We start from the raw sequence: 17,297 nt of genomic DNA, 5'->3' as shown, positions 1-17,297 counted from the left end.
ACCTGGCACCTTGCCTGACTGTGTTTCTGCCACACACACATTTGATCCCCCCTCACTGCAAACACAGGCACGTGCACCAGCCTTCTGTGCTCTCTTAACCTTTCCAACAAGCTTTCCCTAGTCACCCATCCAGCTACTGGGGTGTCTGCTCCTCCTTCTTGATGGGACCTTGGGTGGAGGCTGCCAGGTTTCTTGACTTTGCCTGTTTCCCCCTGACATGCTGCACTCATTCCTAGGACAGTGAGGAGGGCAGCTGGGCTCAGGTAAGACCCCCTCCCCTTGTCCAGAACCAACTCTCAGCAGTTTGGGGTAGTGTTCTCGCAGCAGGTTCGCTCCCCTGCAGGACTCTCTGAGCCCCAGTCTTTTAGGTCCCTCTTCACACAAAGAGTCCTGGGCACAGGTTCTCTCCTCCGCTGAAGCCACCTGCCTCCATCCTTCTTCATTCCCCTTTAGCTACTTCTGGTTTTTCACTATGGCAGGTGAGGAGCCTTGGAGGGCTGTGCCCCCAGCATGCCTGCCTCTTCCCCTCAGTTCGACCCTCTTCCCCTCAGTTCGACCCTCTTCCCAGGAGTAATGAGACTTAGATTAGTATGAATCCTCTTCCTCTTCCTGTCCCTCTCAGGGGTACCCCTGGTGAGCTGAGCAAAGGGCTTTCATTCATTCACTTGGTGAGCAAGGATTTATTGAGCAGCTACTAGGTGTTAGGCCTTTCTATGCCCTCTGGATACAGAAGTGAGCAAACTTAGCCCTCATGGGGCTTATATTCTAGGGGAGAAACAGACAGTAAACAAACAAATAAATGGACAATATATCAGATAGATGTAAGTGCCACGAATAAAAATGAAGCACGTAGCACTGTTTATCCTTGTTGGGCAACCCCATCAACAGGAGACTGGACAGATCAGTTATAGTATATTCTCACAGTAAAACACTATTTAGCAAAGGGAATGGATGACTCAGACATATAGTGTAAAGTGAAAAGTGTAAGTCCCAAAAGATTTTCTATTAAAACTCAAAAACAAGCAAATTTAATCATATTATTTAGAGAAATATACCTTGGTGACTATAAGAACATTTTTTCAAGCAGGGGCATCATGGACAGAAAACTCAGCATGGTCGTTACCTCTAGAGGGGCAGTAGGGCATAAGATGGGGAAGAAGAACATAAGGATGGATGCAACAGTGTGGATAACATGGATGGTGTCCAAGGATGTTAACTTCGTTTTTATGCTTAGTAATGAACATACGCTACATATGTTTTATATGTATCAATCGTTTTATTTTAAAAGATAACAAAATAAAATTTTCAATTCTAAAAAAATCAAGTTGGGTAAGGAAAGAGAGTGATGGAGGGTTACCATTAAAATTCGTTCTAAGGATAGATGGTTAGGGAGGTCCCTGCCCTCAAGGCAGGAGGCAACGACTAAGTGGAGCAGGCCTCTCAGAACCAGACTGGGTGGGAGGTGGGGCGCACAGTGTGTGGTAGGGTGGGGAGGCGGCACACGAAGGACCTAGAGAATCTCTGGAGAGACAACCAAGCCTTAGAGAAGAGTGCTGGCAGGTGCAGTTCACCTTACTTCATTTTTTAAATATCTTTAGCCAAACGTAACTCCCTGTGGACCGTGTGAGGCCAGTTTCCCAAGTGAGACTGGCTTTCTTTGTCACTCTGCAGGCCCTCTGTAATGCAGCCTATCCCCTGGGCTCAGCAGGCTTGAGGCTGACTGAAAATCAGGAAGGCAAGTCTGCCTTACAGCACCACAAATGCATTTCAGAGTCGATGGGAAGGATTTCCTATGATTTGCTGCCTAGGTGGTTGCTTCTGTTCATTAGTGTAGATAACTGATAAGTGAGTGGGAATATATCATTTCAGGATCTTAAAAAGCTCCATTTAAAATCCCCACCTCCCGCCTCTACCAGCCCCTCAGTGAAAGTAAGCTGAAATTTTATTGAACGGCTAGCTGCAACCTGCTGGCAATGCCTTTGCCCCCAGCCTCCTCCATCTTGTTCTCCAGACCCTGGCCTATGGGGACATGAACCACGAGTGGATTGGGAACCAGTGGCTGCCCAGCCTGGGGCTCCCCCAGTACCGCAGCTACTTCATGGAGTGCCTTGTGGACGCTCGCATGCTGGATCACCTCACCAAGAAGGACCTGCGGGTCCATCTGAAGATGGTGGACAGCTTCCACCGGTGAGCCAGGCTGGAACCCAGGGCCACCTCCCTACACAGGTCTCCCCCAACTCTGGGGGTCTGTCTCCAAGAATAGAGGTGCTTCCATCTCTTTCTTTGCCTGTTCTGGGTGGTAACAGGTCTCCCTTTGGGGAAAGCCAAATCTTTGTCTCCCCTGCAGTTTGAGGGTTTAGTCCTCTCATCTCCAACCCTTAAGACACAGTCATTTCTCTTTAGCTTCATTTGGAAAATTTTCCCCCTAGATATGAATTTTATTTCTTGTCATTGAGCTTGCTGAATTCTCTACATTTACCCTGAGAAGACTCACACTGAACCCAGCATCTATTTTAGGTGTCTAATTCCTTACAAGATGAGAGGAAAGTTCTTTCTGGATGCTTGCCCTGCCAACATCCCAGATCTGAGCCTCTCAGTTTTAAACACACATCCTTTTGTACAGGAAGTCATCCAGTGTTCTCCTCCTCTTTGTTGAAAAGATCTTCTGTGCAAAAGTATCTGCAGTGGAGGTCACAAACTGGTAGCCTGAGGGCAGAATTTGGCTCACACATGTAATTTGTTTGGCCTACATTGTATTTTTAAAATTATGACCGTAGCTGCCAATATTTAAACACTAGGAAATGTTAAACAAAATTCTGGATGTCTGGCTTCTCTTGAAAAAGAGAAAGCTCTATGGGCACATCCCAGCATGGAAACAACCAGCTGGAGCTAGGGAGGCAGCCCTCCTAAGACATAGGTTTTCGGTAATGGTTCCAGGAGTTGATAGTTTTTAGGAAGTCCTTTTTAACATTCAACTTCAAATCACACAGGCTGCTATTTGAGCCAGGTCTTTTATCTTGAGTAGTTAATGTGACAAAGGGTGGAGCTAGGAGTGTGTGGCATTTCAAGGTTCTTTTAGGGCTCTGCAGGTGTCCCTTGGTGTCTCCAACTCATAAACAACAGAAAGTTATATTTGGAAGGGATCTAGTTAGCCTCCATATTTTATGGGTGAGGAAACTGAGGCATGGGAAGGAGCAGCGGCCCGAGGTCACTCAGGGATGCTAGCAAAATGCAAGTCTCCTGACTGAAATCCAGTTCTCTTGCCACCACATTGCAGAGCCGCCTATGCTGGAACCCCCAGCTGTGTCTGTCCTGAGCACCACCCCTCCCTCACCACCGGGGCTGAAAGGGAATTTTTTGTTTCTGTCAATCTGGGAGGCTGCCAGGCCTAGCTGCACCTGTTCCCTCCTCAGTGACTGATAGGGCTGGGGAGAGAAGGGCCATTCCCCACCAAACTGAGATGTGCCTCGGCTGCTAGAGGATCAGGCAGCCCAACCCTATACAGCATTACGGAAGTCCTCCCCCGACCCTTTGCCCATGAGAGACTCTCAGCCTATACACACGGTTCCAGATTTAGCTCTAAATCTTGGGTACTTCACAGTTTCTAAAACATTTCCACATTCCTTACCTCAATTAGGTATATAACTGCTTTTTTTTCCACTTAATATTTCATAAGCATGTTCTTATATCTTTAAAAATTCTTTTAAATCATACTTTTTTAACGATGAGAAAGAGTTATTTAAAAACTCTCCTTTCACAGATGGGGAAAACAAGTCCAATAGAGACTGAGTGTCACCAGGTCACTCAGCCAAGTGGTTACAGAATGGGGCCAGCATCCTTCTTTCTTGACACCCAACTCCGAGCTCTTTTCCTTAGACCATAGTGTTCTATTGAGCAGGTTTCCATGAGAATCTCCTATTTTGATAGGAGAAAAAGCACACACAATAATTAGTAATGTCCTCCCAAAAGTGGTACCATTACTGAATGCCTCTGATGTTCAAGAGCTGGTCTACGCCCTTTCATACAGGATCACCTTTAATGCTCACAGTAACTCTGCAGGAGAGGTATGACCCCCATCTCACATATGCTGAGTGCCACTCAACTGGGAAGTGGCACAGCTGGCATTCAGATCCAGGTTGATCTGACTTTAAGGCCTTTATATTTTTGCTAAGCTGTGCAACAGCTTTGAAAGTCATAGGAACTGAACTGAAAATTATAGTAAGTGAGATTGAAATTAGAGGCATTTCCAGTTAGGAGGTATGTGTGCATCTGCCCCCTCCAGGGGACCAAGGCTTAAACCAGTGGCCTTGAGCCAGATCCCTTAGAAGTGGTGTCTCTGAGCTATAAGGGTTTGTTCTAGGCAGATGGGCTACCTGGGTAGAACTGAGGGGAGAGAAGTAGGGAGCAATCAAGCATAATTTAATCTCACAAAGCAATGGCCTCAATGATAGAGTCAAAAGTATTTGGAATTGGGAGAGACCTTCTATTCTATTCCTCCACTTTGTAGATGACAAAACCCAGAGAGGCTGAATGACAGAGTAGTGTTCAAGTTTAAAGAAGAACACTACAGGGAAAGCTGCCCAAGATGGAATGAGCTGCATCAAGAGGTAGTGAGTTCCCTGTCACCAGAGGTGTTTAGGCACAGGTGTTCATAATACTCAAAAGGATGTTACAGAGGTGACTCCTGCATTAGTTGGGGGGGAGCTTGGACTGATAGTGTGTGGGGTCCCTTCTAACCTACAGATTCTTTGGTTCGTGGCCTGGCTTAGTAATTATTTATTGAGTGCTTACTATGCACCTGGTACAGTTTAAAGTACTTTTAGTACTTTATGTGAATTATTTCACATCATTCATTTAGCATTTATGGTGTTTACATTTGTGGAATGTGTCAGGCACCATCCTAGGGGTTTGAGATACATCAGTGAACAAAACAAACCTCCTTGCCCTCGTGGAGCTTACATTGTAACTGGGAGAGACAAACAAGGAATTATAAATATATAGAATGTTAATAGATAAAAGGTGGTAGAAAAAAAAATTAGACCAGAGTAAGGGGGATTGGTGGTGCTGGTGATGTTGCAGTTTTAAATCAGGTGGACAAGGTAACTACTGAATTTAAAATATAACATTTGAGCAAAAACTTAAAGGAGACAAGGGGGTAAGCCATGTAGCAGACTCGGGGGCAGGGAGGGGGTGTGTTCCAGGCAGAAGGAGCAGCCACTGCAAAGGCCCCAAGGCACATAGGCCAAGCATTCCTGCCATGTTTGAGGAACAGCAGGGCTATCAGTATAGGGGCAGATCATGTATCACATTGTAGGCCATTGTAATGACTCTGAGTGAAATGGGGACACGAAAGAATATCTGTAGGGTTCTTTGTCATTCCAGTGCCTGGAGAGGGAGGGACATGTTGCTATCATTCAAAGAACTTTCCTTTGTCAATCAGGCCCACACCCTGGCTGAGAGGGAGGACTTGGGGTAGGCAGAGAGAGGGAAGTGGCCTTGGGATGGATTATGTCTAAGCCCTGGAGGAAGGAGGAGAAGGAGCAGGCTGGGATGCTCTCTGTGCTGGAGGATATAGGTCTTGATGGGCTGTGGTTGGTGCTGGATATGGGGCAGATGTGGTAGAAACGTGGCCCCACTGAGGCTCTGGCTCAGGGGGGCTGTGTCCCTGCAGAACCAGTCTTCAGTATGGCATCATGTGTCTGAAGAGGCTGAATTATGACCGGAAGGAGCTGGAGAAGAGGCGGGAAGAAAGCCAGCATGAGATCAAGGGTAAGCTTGTCAGGCTCAATGGAGCCTCCTCTGAAAGTTGTGGTGGGAGTGGCCTTGGGGGAGCAGGGATCTGCCTCACTGATCCCTGCCTTGGGCTGAGTGAAGGGAGGAGACGCATTCTGTGCCACAGGGAAGCTCCAAATCTAACAGGGAAGACACAGCCCTTAGGGAGCAGGGAGCTCCCAGTCTGATGAGGGAGACACAATCCATGCCCAAAGGATGCTGCCATCTGGTGGAGGAAAAATAGCCCCTGCCCAATCAGCTGCAACATCCCCCTCCCCAACACATTAGACAATGGCCACCAACTAGACAAATGCAATGATCCCCTTGGGATAGTGCTATAGACTGGTGTGAGAAAGTGCTCGTGGAACTTGGTGATCTGGGTGGGGCTGGACAGGAAAGAAAGGCAAGTCTTAGAAGAGACCTTGAAGGTAGAAAGAATAAGAAGAGGGCCATTCCCGCCTGGGGGCAGGGGATGACTGGTACAGGGGCTCTGGGGAGAAAGCCTATTAGCCTGAGCCTGAGTCTTGCAGTGGCAAGAATGGAGTGGTATGGGGCTGGTTCTCCAAGAGCCCAGGTGCCAGGGAGGACAGAAAGAAGATGTGGAAAGTTGAGGGGGGTAGGGGTGGGTAGGAGCCAAGAGAACAGGGTGGACTGGGGCTCTGGGTCTAGGGACCTCTATTTCTGTCCCTGGAGGGGCCTTGGCCAAACCTGTCTCTTTCTACTCCTTTTCTTCCCCTGCCCTCCAGATGTGCTGGTCTGGACCAACGACCAGGTGGTTCATTGGGTCCAGTCTATTGGGCTCCGGGACTATGCAGGAAACCTGCATGAGAGTGGTGTGCATGGTGCTCTGCTGGCCCTGGACGAGAACTTCGACCACAACGCGTTGGCCCTGGTCCTTCAGATACCCACGCAGAATACCCAGGTAGGCTGTAAGTCTCAATCAGTCTGATCTTGGTCATCAGTCTCAATCTTGGTCTCTCCCTTTCCTCCACTCTCTTGCTCTCTCTCCCTCTGATATGCACAAGTTTATGGATTGGTGGGAGGGCTTTTTGGAGGCCTGTTCTAGAGGGGATCACAAATGTCCTCAAACCTCCAAGTGGTCCCTATGCATAACCAAGCCCCCAGGAAACAAGTGCCCTTCACATACAGAGCACATTCAGCACAGGCCTGGAATACTGTGTTAATCCCCACACTGCAGTGGGCACCCCCATCTCCTCCCAGCCCCATCTTTACAGCTGACACTTTTCCTCTACTTGCTTCTCTGACCTGACTATTCATAGAAGAAAACTAGCCCTGGGGCCCACAAGGACCAGAGAACCCATATCCCCTTTGTTTCCCTCCCCCCCCCCCAGGGATCTGTTCCTGGGTCCCTAGGTTTTAGAAAGCTAAATATACCAAATAACACAGCCCAGAGCTTCTCCATGCCAGGGCTTTGTCTCCCTGTCAACAGCTCAAAAGATTAGACATCTCCTTCCATTACATTTGATAATTATTATGGAGCTGTCATCTAAGAATATATCTAAATTCTCTTGAACCTATTTATATGTTTGGCTTTTTTAACTTCCTGTGGGTAATGGACTCTAGAATTACTACCTGTTGTGTAAAGTACTTCCTAATTTTATTTGTCCTAAATGTACCCACAGTGGGCTCCCCCGGGGAAGAGAATTGCCTCATCCTAATTGTCTACGATTTAGTATGGATATTTGTATTTGACTATTTCTCACCTTCTGTGATTTCATAAACTCTGATTGTGTTGCCTCTGGGTCCAAGCCTTTGTCTCTCCAGACAGAGTGGTCTTAATTCTTTTAGCCTTTCCTCATATAGACTTGTCTCCATGCCCTGATCATTTTAGCTGCCCTTGTCTGGACTGTTTGCAGCTGTCAGATCTCTTGAAATTCAGCCACCAGAGCTGCACAAGCTATTCTGGGAGCAGATGAGTTTTCGCTTGTGTGAGGATAGGGCTGAGTTGTCTTATAATTGTGGGTGAAGTGTTGGCCTTTTAGGGGTGATGGCAGCACACAGGGCCAGGGCGTCCTACAGTCTCTTTGCAATGACCCATCCCAACCAGTCAGAATGGATAGCACAGATTCCCCTCGTTCTCTAGGAAGAGCTGAGATTTCCCCCTAGCTGCAATTTTTCTTTTTTTCTTTTTTTAATCAAGGAGTCATTTTTAATTGTATTTATTTATTTATTTATGGCTGCGTGGCATGTGGGCTCAGTAATTGTGGCTCATGGGCCCTACAGTGCAGGCTCAGTAGTTGTGGCACACGGGCTTAGTTGCTCCATGGCATGTGGGATCTTCCCGGACCAGAGATTGAACCCATGTCCCCTGCGTTGGCAGGCAGATTCTTAACCACTGAGCCACCAGGGAAATCCCAATGCAATTTTTCTATGCTTGCCAATCTCCAACCCCAGCAGCTGCTTTCTTGCCCACTCATACAACTTTGTGAAATGTTTCTGAAGTTTGTAAATGTCATAGTCACCTTTCACTACCCAGAGGAACAGTGTCATCTGGATACTTGAAAATTAACTATGCTTCTCCTTTCTGATCACTTAAAAAATATTATGTTCCCAATACCAACAAAGACTGTCCCCACAGAATTCTATGGTTAATATTATCTACCCAGAAATGGGCTTGTTTTTCTTTCATTTCCTATCTCTAAATACATTTGTGGACAGCAGTACATCTGTAAACAGTAGCAGGGCTACTGTCTGTTGCTCTCTAACCATTCTTATTTTTCTGACCCATTCATTTAGCTTAGCTATTAGGGGAAGTAGGATCTGACCCAATATGGAATCCTTCATTAAAAATGGTTCAGAAGGGCTTCCCTGGTGGGGCAGTGGTTGAGAATCTGCCTGCCAATGCAGGGGACGCGGATTCGAGCCCTGGTCTAGGAAGATCCCACATGCTGCGGAGCAACTGGGCCCCTGAGCCACAATTACTGAGCCTGCGCGTCTGGAGCCTGTGCTCCGAAACAAGAGAGGCCGTGATAGTGAGAGGCCCGCGCACCGCGATGAAGAGTGGCCCCCGCTTGCCACAACTAGAGAAAGCCCTCGCACAGAAACGAAGACCCAACACAGCCATAAATAAATTAATTAATTAATTTTAAAAAAATGGTTCAGAATATCTGGTGGTAGTTTTGAAAATTTTCTTGTTTCTGGCATTTCTCAAATCTCCTAGTGAGAAATAGCTGGGAGGCCTAGAGAAGGCCTTTATGCCCCACTCAGCCCAAGGGCCACCAATATCCATGACTGAGCAGTTTTCCTAAGTTAAATTTTTGATGTGGAACTTTATAAAATACATTTATATAATCTAAATAAGTTAAATCTTCATTATCCATGGTCTACATGCTTATTTACCCCTCCAGAAAGATAGTATGGCATGATATTCCCCATAGAGACAAACTGTGGGGGTTTTTTCCCCAGTAGGTGAAGTCTGTCCATCCACATGTTCTATGATCCTACTTTTTAAAAAATTATAGTTTTCTAATTTGCTCCATATGAAAAAAATCGTAAGGTTAACATTTTGACTTCTCAGAGGACACCGAGGTTAGCTCAAAGGAGTGGCATCAAGGGCTAATGGGTTAAATGCACTGAAAACCCCATCTCTGCCCTTGGACCCCCTAGGAAACAGGTGAAAGATGGCATTAGAGGTCATTAACCATAGCCCCTCCCTTCTCTCCCTCTTTCACCCTGTGGACTCCAGGCACGCCAGGTGATGGAGAGAGAGTTCAACAACCTGTTGGCCTTGGGCACAGACCGGAAGCTGGATGATGTGAGTACCTGGCTGTGAACTGGGGGCCTTGAGGATCTGGTCACTGTTGGTTTGTTGGAGTTCATGAGTTCTGCTTTCCTTGGGCTAATGATTGGTGGGGTGGCCTAAGGGAGGAGAGCCATAGAGGATGGGGATGATATCAGGGGGTTGGGGAGGCAGGGACAGGCCTAGCAATAGGCCTGGAGAAGTCTCTATGACACTCCTTCTGGGTACCTCTAGCCTCTTCCAACTCTGTGCCCCAAACCTCCTAACCACACAAGATCAGAGGTTTCCCCCAAAGGTCATCTCTTTGGGATCATACCTTTTTCTTTATCTCTTAGACACCCTCTCTTCAGTGCTGTGAGCACAGCATATCTCCAGCCTGCTAAGTTTCCCACCCATCCAATAGTGTGGTTGTTTGGAGGTAGACATTATTCTGAGGTCATTAAATGACAGGTTTGCTCACATGTTCCTCAGTGCAGTTTGACACAGCTAAACACATGGCTCAGGCTTCTATCATCCCAGCTTCCTTTCTAGTTTTACTCTTACGCCCCAGGTCACTGAAGAAACAGTCCCTTCCAACTGGGTTTCATCAGGCCTTCTCCTTGAGTTTAGGTTGGACTATGTCTTGGAAGACTCCGAAGTTCTGGCCATAATGCTCCTGTTAGAGATGCCTCCTAAAACATACGTGTTTCCTGAGGGCACAGCCCCCTCCCCAGCCCCTGCCTCCTCTCCCCTCCCTCCTCCCTACTCACTTTCCTACCATTAACCTTGCCTGCCTTCGCTGTCAGGTTTGCCTTAGCTGCCTTGGTTCCAACCAAGTTTAAAAAGAGCCCAGACTGTTTATTTTTAGCTTCTCCATCTTCAATCAGATCTGTTTCTGATCCCCATTTTCTCTGCAGCACCCCTACCCCTACCAATGCCTCTGTTTAGACTTCTGGGCCTCCTTGTGGGACACCATTAGTGTTATCTACTTATCAATTAGTCTCTTCTTAGTTGGGTTTAACAGGGCTAAAACCCACCTTTGTGGAATGACTACTGCACCTCGGTAGATAGGACACACTCAGAAACATACAGAATTTGTGGAGGGGTGTTTTCTTCACAGAGGTACCTTGAAATTTGGATTGTGTTATTTACACACACACACACATATATTACATACATATTACATATGTATATGTGTGTGTGTATTCCAGTCAAGGAGAGAAACTGCCAGACCCCACCAGATGTCTCCACTCTGAGATCTGAATCTTCCCAATGCCCCTGCAAGGTGGACCCTCCTACTTATTCCCCACACACTAGGTTTTAAGCTTTCGTTGATACAGCTTTCCCATATATCTTTGGATGGTGCTTTCTAATTTAGAAAACTCTTTACTCCTTCAATCCTTACAAAAATATTCTTTGAATGCCTACTCTGGGCCAGGCATTGGGCAAGGCATGGTGGTGCAGTGAGGACAGACATCTTATTTTATGCTAACAATCATCATGTGAGATAGGTTATCATGCCATCTTACAGATGAGGAATTGAAGCTCAAAGAGGTAACTTACTTGCTGTCACAGATAACTTACCTGCAGTCACAGGCTGACATGTGGCAGAGCCAGACTGGAGCAAAAGTGTATCTGATTCCTGTGTTCTTTTTCCTACCTCCTGCTGCCTCCTAAAAGTGGAGATAGCTGGCCTATCAGGCTTCAGGCACTGGGGTGGAGTTATTGAGTAGGTGATATCATCTTGGCAATGTAGTGGGCTTTCTGGGATGCAGCTAGGTGTGGGGCTGGAGAGAACTGACTCTTTAAAAGGAAGCTTAAGTAGAAGGCCAGGTCCTAGGAATAAGGTGAGATTTGGGGGTGGGGGGAGTGGCAGGTGGGAGGTTGGAGATCCAAGAGACTGCCTCCTGTCCAGCCATCCAGCACATCATCAGCAACCTTGAGCTGTCTCTTGCAACGGTTTCCTTTGACAATTCTGGTTCTCAGTTTCCCCTCTCAAGCTTCAAGGCCCTGGAGGGCTATATCCAGTTCTCCCATGCATGGATGTCAGGACTCAAGGGAAATGAGGAGATGAGGAACACAAAGAACATCTGACTATTAGGGGACAGGGGAGAAAAACAGAAACAAGTCCTTAGGGTTGGCTGAAGATAGAAATGGAGAGAGAGAGAGCATGCAGAAGAGAAGGGTCTCTAGATTAGGTTAAAGATAGGATCATGGCGAAGACAGAAATGATGAGGAAAGTTACTGATAAACTCAGGGATGGGATGCCTGCATAGGGAGCCAGCTGCCATTTAGCAAATATTTATTGAGTGCCTACTGTGTTCCCAGGCACTACTCAGGTCTGCGGATATATTGGTTGGAACAAAAAGGATCAAAATCTCTGTCCCATGAAGCATAGAATTTGAAAGGGGTAGGGTGGGGGGAGGAAGAGAGGGAGAGAAAGGAATTGATGAAATAATCTCACAAGTACATTTAAAAATGCTATGATGAATGCTATGACAGAGATACGTGGTGCTAAGAACTGATGGGGGCATTTGGCCTACTCAGGGCACAAACAACAAACCCTAATGGGGTTGGGAGAGGTTGTTTAGGTGAGAACTGGTGGGTTAGTGTCTCTTATTCCTGCTGCTAGCACTCTACCTGCACCAGTTCCAAGAACACAAGCGTTGAGGGGGATTAGGCATGGCTGCCAAGCAGGATGGTTGTAAGCTGTGAAGGGTGGGGTGGGAGGCTTGTGCAGAGGGACATCCTGTAGAGTTACGGCTCTGGGTGCCCTCTGGCAGAGATAGTTATTTTGGAGACTTGGCTGGCCTGGGTGAGAGGGCAGATAGCAGGAGCCTTTGGAGGAACCTGCCTCTGTCTGGCCATCTGCCTGACCCATCACTGTCAATGGGTCAATGTTCTCCCCTGATCCCCTCAGGGATAGGCAGCCTGAGAAATATGTAGGGCAGATAATGTTATTCCTTTTTTACATTTACAGATAAGGAAACTGAAGCTCAGAGAGGTTACTTGCTCAGGGTCACATAGCTAGTATTGATAAAATGGAAGCCAGGTCTCCTAACTCCTGACCCAGCGCTGCTTCAGCACACCGGTGCTGCAGCCGTACGGAGGCCCCAGAAAGGCAGGGAGGAGTGAATGGAGGCTGGCTGGTGACTACTTCCCATGGATGAGGCTGAGAGGAGGAATACTTTAAAGGTCAATGGGCATCCCAAGCCCAGTTTGAGATGATTGGGGTGGGCAGAGAAACCGAGTTCAACTGCAGGATGCCACATCCGAACAGGGGGACCCCACCCCGCCTAGAGACAGGGAACTTCAGAGTGGCAAGGGCTCCCCGGAGTCATACACTTTGCCCCATTCACTTTACACTAGGAAAAGCTGAGGGCCTAAAAGCGGACGTGACCTTGCTCCCTTCTTTCCGAAGGGAAAGGTACCCCTAGAACCAGCCATTGACTGTCCTACCCCAGGCAGGGAGTGAGGGTGGCAGTTCCAACGTAGCCCTGGTCCTCTGCGTGTCCCCACGGTGCAGGGGGAGGACAAGGTGTTCCGCCGCACGCCCTCCTGGAGGAAACGCTTCCGGCCGCGGGACCACCACGGCAGCGCCATGCTCAGCGCCTCTCACGAAACGCTCCCGGTAGGCTTCCGCGTGTCCACCCTGGGGCCATTGAAGCCTCCACCGGCCCCGCCAAAGAAGATCATGCCTGAAGGTGAGTGGCAGGCTAGCTGGGCATGGCCGCGGCCCAGCAGGACCTAGGTGCCCGGGCGGCGGAGTGGGGCGGGCGCTGGCGCTCAGGCGAGGCCGAGGCGGGCGCGCAGCTCCCGCGCCGGCGCTGCACTAACTAATGGCCGCCGCGGGCAGGCGCGGCCGGGAAGGCCCCACGGGCGAGCTGTGCGCGCAGTAACCCGCCGCTCTGTGTTCTCCCGCGGCTGCCGACTCCTCCCAGCCGGGACGGCGGGGGCGCAGAGACTGGAGACCTCCACGGTTCGGACCTACTCCTGCTGACCCCGCCTCCCGCCCCGGGTCTGACGGGGCTGTGCCCGTGGCTCGGGGTAAGTGGGCCAGGCCATGGTCACGGGCGCTCTTCGGCCCGCCCTCCGCCCGCACAAGGCCTCCCCGCGCCTGTCCCTGGCCTCTGGCCGGCCGTGCCGCTCCAGCCCTGCTCGCGCCCACTGCCCGGCTTGCCCTTCCTGCTTTCTCTGGCCTTGGGCGCTTGGAGCTTGCAAGCACGCCGCAGATAGCTTGCAACCCGTCTCTCAGGGACTCACTGCCAACTCACCGCGCAATGCCTGTCTCTTTCTCTCTCTTTTAGCTCACTCTCACTATCTCTACGGACACATGCTCTCCGCCTTCCGGGACTAGCTACAGCCCCCAAGGCCAGCTTTCTCCTGCTTGGTTTCACAGGCTCGGAGAGCCCTTAACCCTCCTGCTCGGTCCCCTTACTCCACGGCTCCTAGTCTCATATCTCAGAATATACTCTCTACCCCCTAGCCATCCCACTACCCCAAGTCCAACGTGTGTCCCTTGTAAGGCTCTCTGGGATGTGTCTGGGTTTCCTGGTGGTGTGGAGGCAACCAGGTTGTGGGTCTGCGGGAGGGAGAGGAAGGCAGCCCAAGATGGATGGACTCCACCTTCTCTCTTCTGCATCTAGCTGGTCTGGACTGCAAACTCCACCAGAGACCAGGACACGCGTCAAGGGCTGGGGATGGCCCTTCCACGAAAATGGCACTTCAGACTGCCTTGCTTGGGTTATTTGGCTTTCTGGTTTCTGTCCACCTCTTGGTTGTACTAGATGGTCTACATCTGCTTTTGGCACCCTCGCCATTATCCCTCCCCCAACTCATCTGCATAGCTGCAGCTCCTGCCTCATCTCCAGGACCTCCTTGGGGGCTGGGAAGGGCTGTAGAAGGCCCCATTCTTCCTCAGGATGATGAACCTGGGAAGAGGGAAGGCTAGGGTGGAGATTCTAGGCCCTGGTTTAAGTTGAATCCCAAACACCAAGCATAAGGATGGGAAAACTCAGCCCTCCTGCCCAGTGAGAGGTGCAGGCAGGTTAGCTAGAGGGAGAGCCAATGGCCTGTCGTAGCCTTAAGCCCCAATGGCAGCGGGAATGCCTCCTGCCCCAACTGTAGGGTAGAGCTGCTGCTGGGCTGGGGGGAGGGGGAATTGTGCGGATCTTAGCTCTGGATCAAGCTAACCTTGCACTGCCAGCTATGCACCCAATATTCCTTCCTTTTCTGTCCCCCTTTGCCCCACTTCTTTGATAATCCCAGCCCCATAAGAATATACCTAATGGGTGGATTGAGTATATACATTGACCTTAAAGTCTGGTTTGGGAAAAAGGTAATCTGAGGCTTCCTTCCTCTGATCTCCTAGGAAGAAAATAAAGCTTCCCCTCTAGTGAATCATGTCCTAGGTCCAGGAAATCCAGTGTTGGTGAAGACTGTCATTCTCCTGCTTGTCCCCAAACCTCTACCCCTTGTTCAGGGCTCTTTTGGTGTGCAGGGACTGCTTCGTCCAGAAATTCCCGAGACCTGCGCAGTTTCAGTTGCTTTCCCCAGTAGCACGGCAGCATCCAGGGCTGAGGGATACAGGTCCCACTTTGGTAGGAATGTTATTTCCAAGAAATCCCTCTTCTTAACCCATGTACTCATCCTGCCAAAGTGCCTGGAAGTGTTTGGGACCCAAGTTCAGGGTGAGCTGATGGAACCTAAGGTTTCATCCAAGTGAAAGGAGAGGAAAAGTGCCTGAAGCATGTTTCCTGGAGAGGAGCCAGTGAAGTGCCACCCTGCAGGTGGCTGAGCAGCTGGTTTGCAAGCTGATGACTTGGATTCTGAGTGGTGGCTAGGCTAGCAGATGCGATGATGGGTCAGAGCACCCTGTCCAGAAGGAGTGCTGGAGCCTGGGGCAGTACCAGGCTTACAGGTTTCTGCTGCTTTTCAGTAGAGGAGAGGCCCAACAGTGGTGGGGCTGGGTGGGCTCCCATGGATATGGGCAAGACATCCAACTTCCCTTGCTCTCCCTCATTGTTCCCTGCCCTTCCTCTCTGTCAGGCCACTGGGAATGGAGCTGGAGGAGTTCTTGAGCAGAAAATAAGTTGGATGGAGAGAAAGAGCTCCTATCCCTGGTTAATGGATGTTAAGATTATGGAGAAACCCCAGATTCCTAAGATTGGTGAAGCTGGAGACCACAAGGCCATCTGACTCCTTCAGGGAACTCTGATAGGCTAGCATAGTGGGAAATTCAGCCCCAGCCTCTCCTCTACAACTCAACCCTATCTTAATTAGTCATGTCGTAAGGCAGCAGCTGGCAGGACCCAGGTCTGTTCGGGGCATCTTGGGATTATTGCAGGGAGGTGATGCATACAGTGATGGAAGGCTCTTGTCTTGGTGTATCCCTTGCCTCACAGTCAATATACTTTTTATCTGGGGAGTCACTTGTGACCCATACCCCCTCACCAGCCTCCTGTATCTTGTCAGGTCCCTTCTCAGTACCGTACTGCTGGCACAGTGCATCAGGAATGGGTGTATGGGTGTGTATGAGTGTGAGTGTGTGTGTGTACATACCAATAAATAACCTGGTTTTGAGACAACGTACAAATGGCTTTGGTCTTTTTTTTTTTTAACTTTGAGCTTACCTGATACATCTAGCTTATTCCACAGTCCTAAGGGCTGCTGTAATCTGGAAAGTAAATATCAGAGTTTTTAAAACTTGTAGTCAGTCAGTAACCTTCTGTTTACTTACATAACAATGGGTTGATAGGTTAGTGTTTGAGCTACTTGTGCCAAGGGAGTATAGGAAAAGGAGTGAGGAGTCCTGACTGCTGGGATTGATTTATTTCTTTTTCTTCCTCTGTACACACCTGCTTCACTATCCTCATAGACTTTCATACTGATGCAAGAGTTACTGCTGCTAAACACCCATTAGTCATATCACGCTGCTGTTTGCTTTTGTAGCAGCTCCACTGCTACCACTGAGGTCCAACTCCTCGGTGTAGGACAAGAGGCCATCATGACTTGTTCCAGTGCCCTCTCCTCCCAACAGTCTTGAGTCCACGTAACTCAGAAATGTTGTGTCTACCCAGGCCCATCACCAGAAGGCAGCACAGAATACTTCTTTCCTTGCCTTTGCAGCTGTGAACCTTCCAGACCCACTTCAAGCATCACCTGGGAGGCATTGCCTGCCTCTCCTCAGAAGAATTAGATAACCAGCAACCTTTTGTGCCCCTGGCACTCTGTGCACACTGTGATGCTGCCTAGTCATTGTCCTCTCTTTGTCTGTTTCCCACTGGGCTGTGGGGAAGCTCCTTTAGGTCAATCTCATCGATCTCTGTGTCCCTAGATGTATATACTTGAATGAATAGATGAACCAACCTTATCTCAGAGGGGTTTTATAAGGATTATTATTAAATAAAGCTAAAAATTATTGAGAACTGTTGTGTGCCAGGCACTGTTCTAAGCATGCTAAATGTATTAGCTCATTAAATCCTCCCAACCCTGTGATGTATCATCATCACCATTTTGCAGAACAGGAAATTCTAAAGCTGAGACCATGCAGCTGGTAAGATATAGATGTACAGATATTTGTTAAAACTTCTGGCCCAGTTCCAGGAGTGCTTAACAGATATTACTTGCTTCTCTTTTAAGTGAGCCCAAGACCCTGCCCTGAAGTTAAGCCTCTCGTAGCTCCCTTTCTCAAACTCTTACATCTGTACCACTCATGCGGTACTTGGCTCCTGTGATTTTCATGGAGCCTTGTTTCTTCTGTTCATCTGAATGGTGAACTCCCTGA

At 48.8% G+C, this 17,297-nt stretch overlaps 1 protein-coding gene across 10 annotated transcripts in view; it reads left to right on the top strand.

The window, feature by feature from the left end:
- PPFIA4 (PTPRF interacting protein alpha 4) overlaps positions 1–13,868 on the top strand; it is a 33,941-nt gene extending 20,073 nt beyond the window's left edge. For 4 of the 10 annotated variants that reach the window (XM_061185528.1, XM_061185526.1, XM_061185524.1 and 1 more), the window contains 7 exons: positions 237–263; positions 2,012–2,187; positions 5,672–5,769; positions 6,519–6,694; positions 9,479–9,547; positions 13,038–13,215; positions 13,453–13,511. In XM_061185528.1, the coding sequence (XP_061041511.1) occupies positions 237–263; positions 2,012–2,187; positions 5,672–5,769; positions 6,519–6,694; positions 9,479–9,547; positions 13,038–13,215; positions 13,453–13,511 (783 nt within the window). Of the gene's footprint in view, positions 1–236; positions 264–2,011; positions 2,188–5,671; positions 5,770–6,518; positions 6,695–9,478; positions 9,548–13,037; positions 13,216–13,452; positions 13,512–13,818 lie in introns of those variants that run through there. The other 6 variants (XM_061185525.1, XM_061185521.1, XM_061185519.1 and 3 more) reach the window with 3 other exon arrangements.
- The last annotated feature ends 3,429 nt before the right edge of the window (positions 13,869–17,297 follow it).

This window comes from Eubalaena glacialis, chromosome 3 (genome assembly GCF_028564815.1).
Source record: "Eubalaena glacialis isolate mEubGla1 chromosome 3, mEubGla1.1.hap2.+ XY, whole genome shotgun sequence".
Taxonomy (NCBI): Eukaryota; Metazoa; Chordata; class Mammalia; order Artiodactyla; family Balaenidae; genus Eubalaena; species Eubalaena glacialis.
This window is presented reverse-complemented; position numbering and strand designations above follow the sequence as displayed.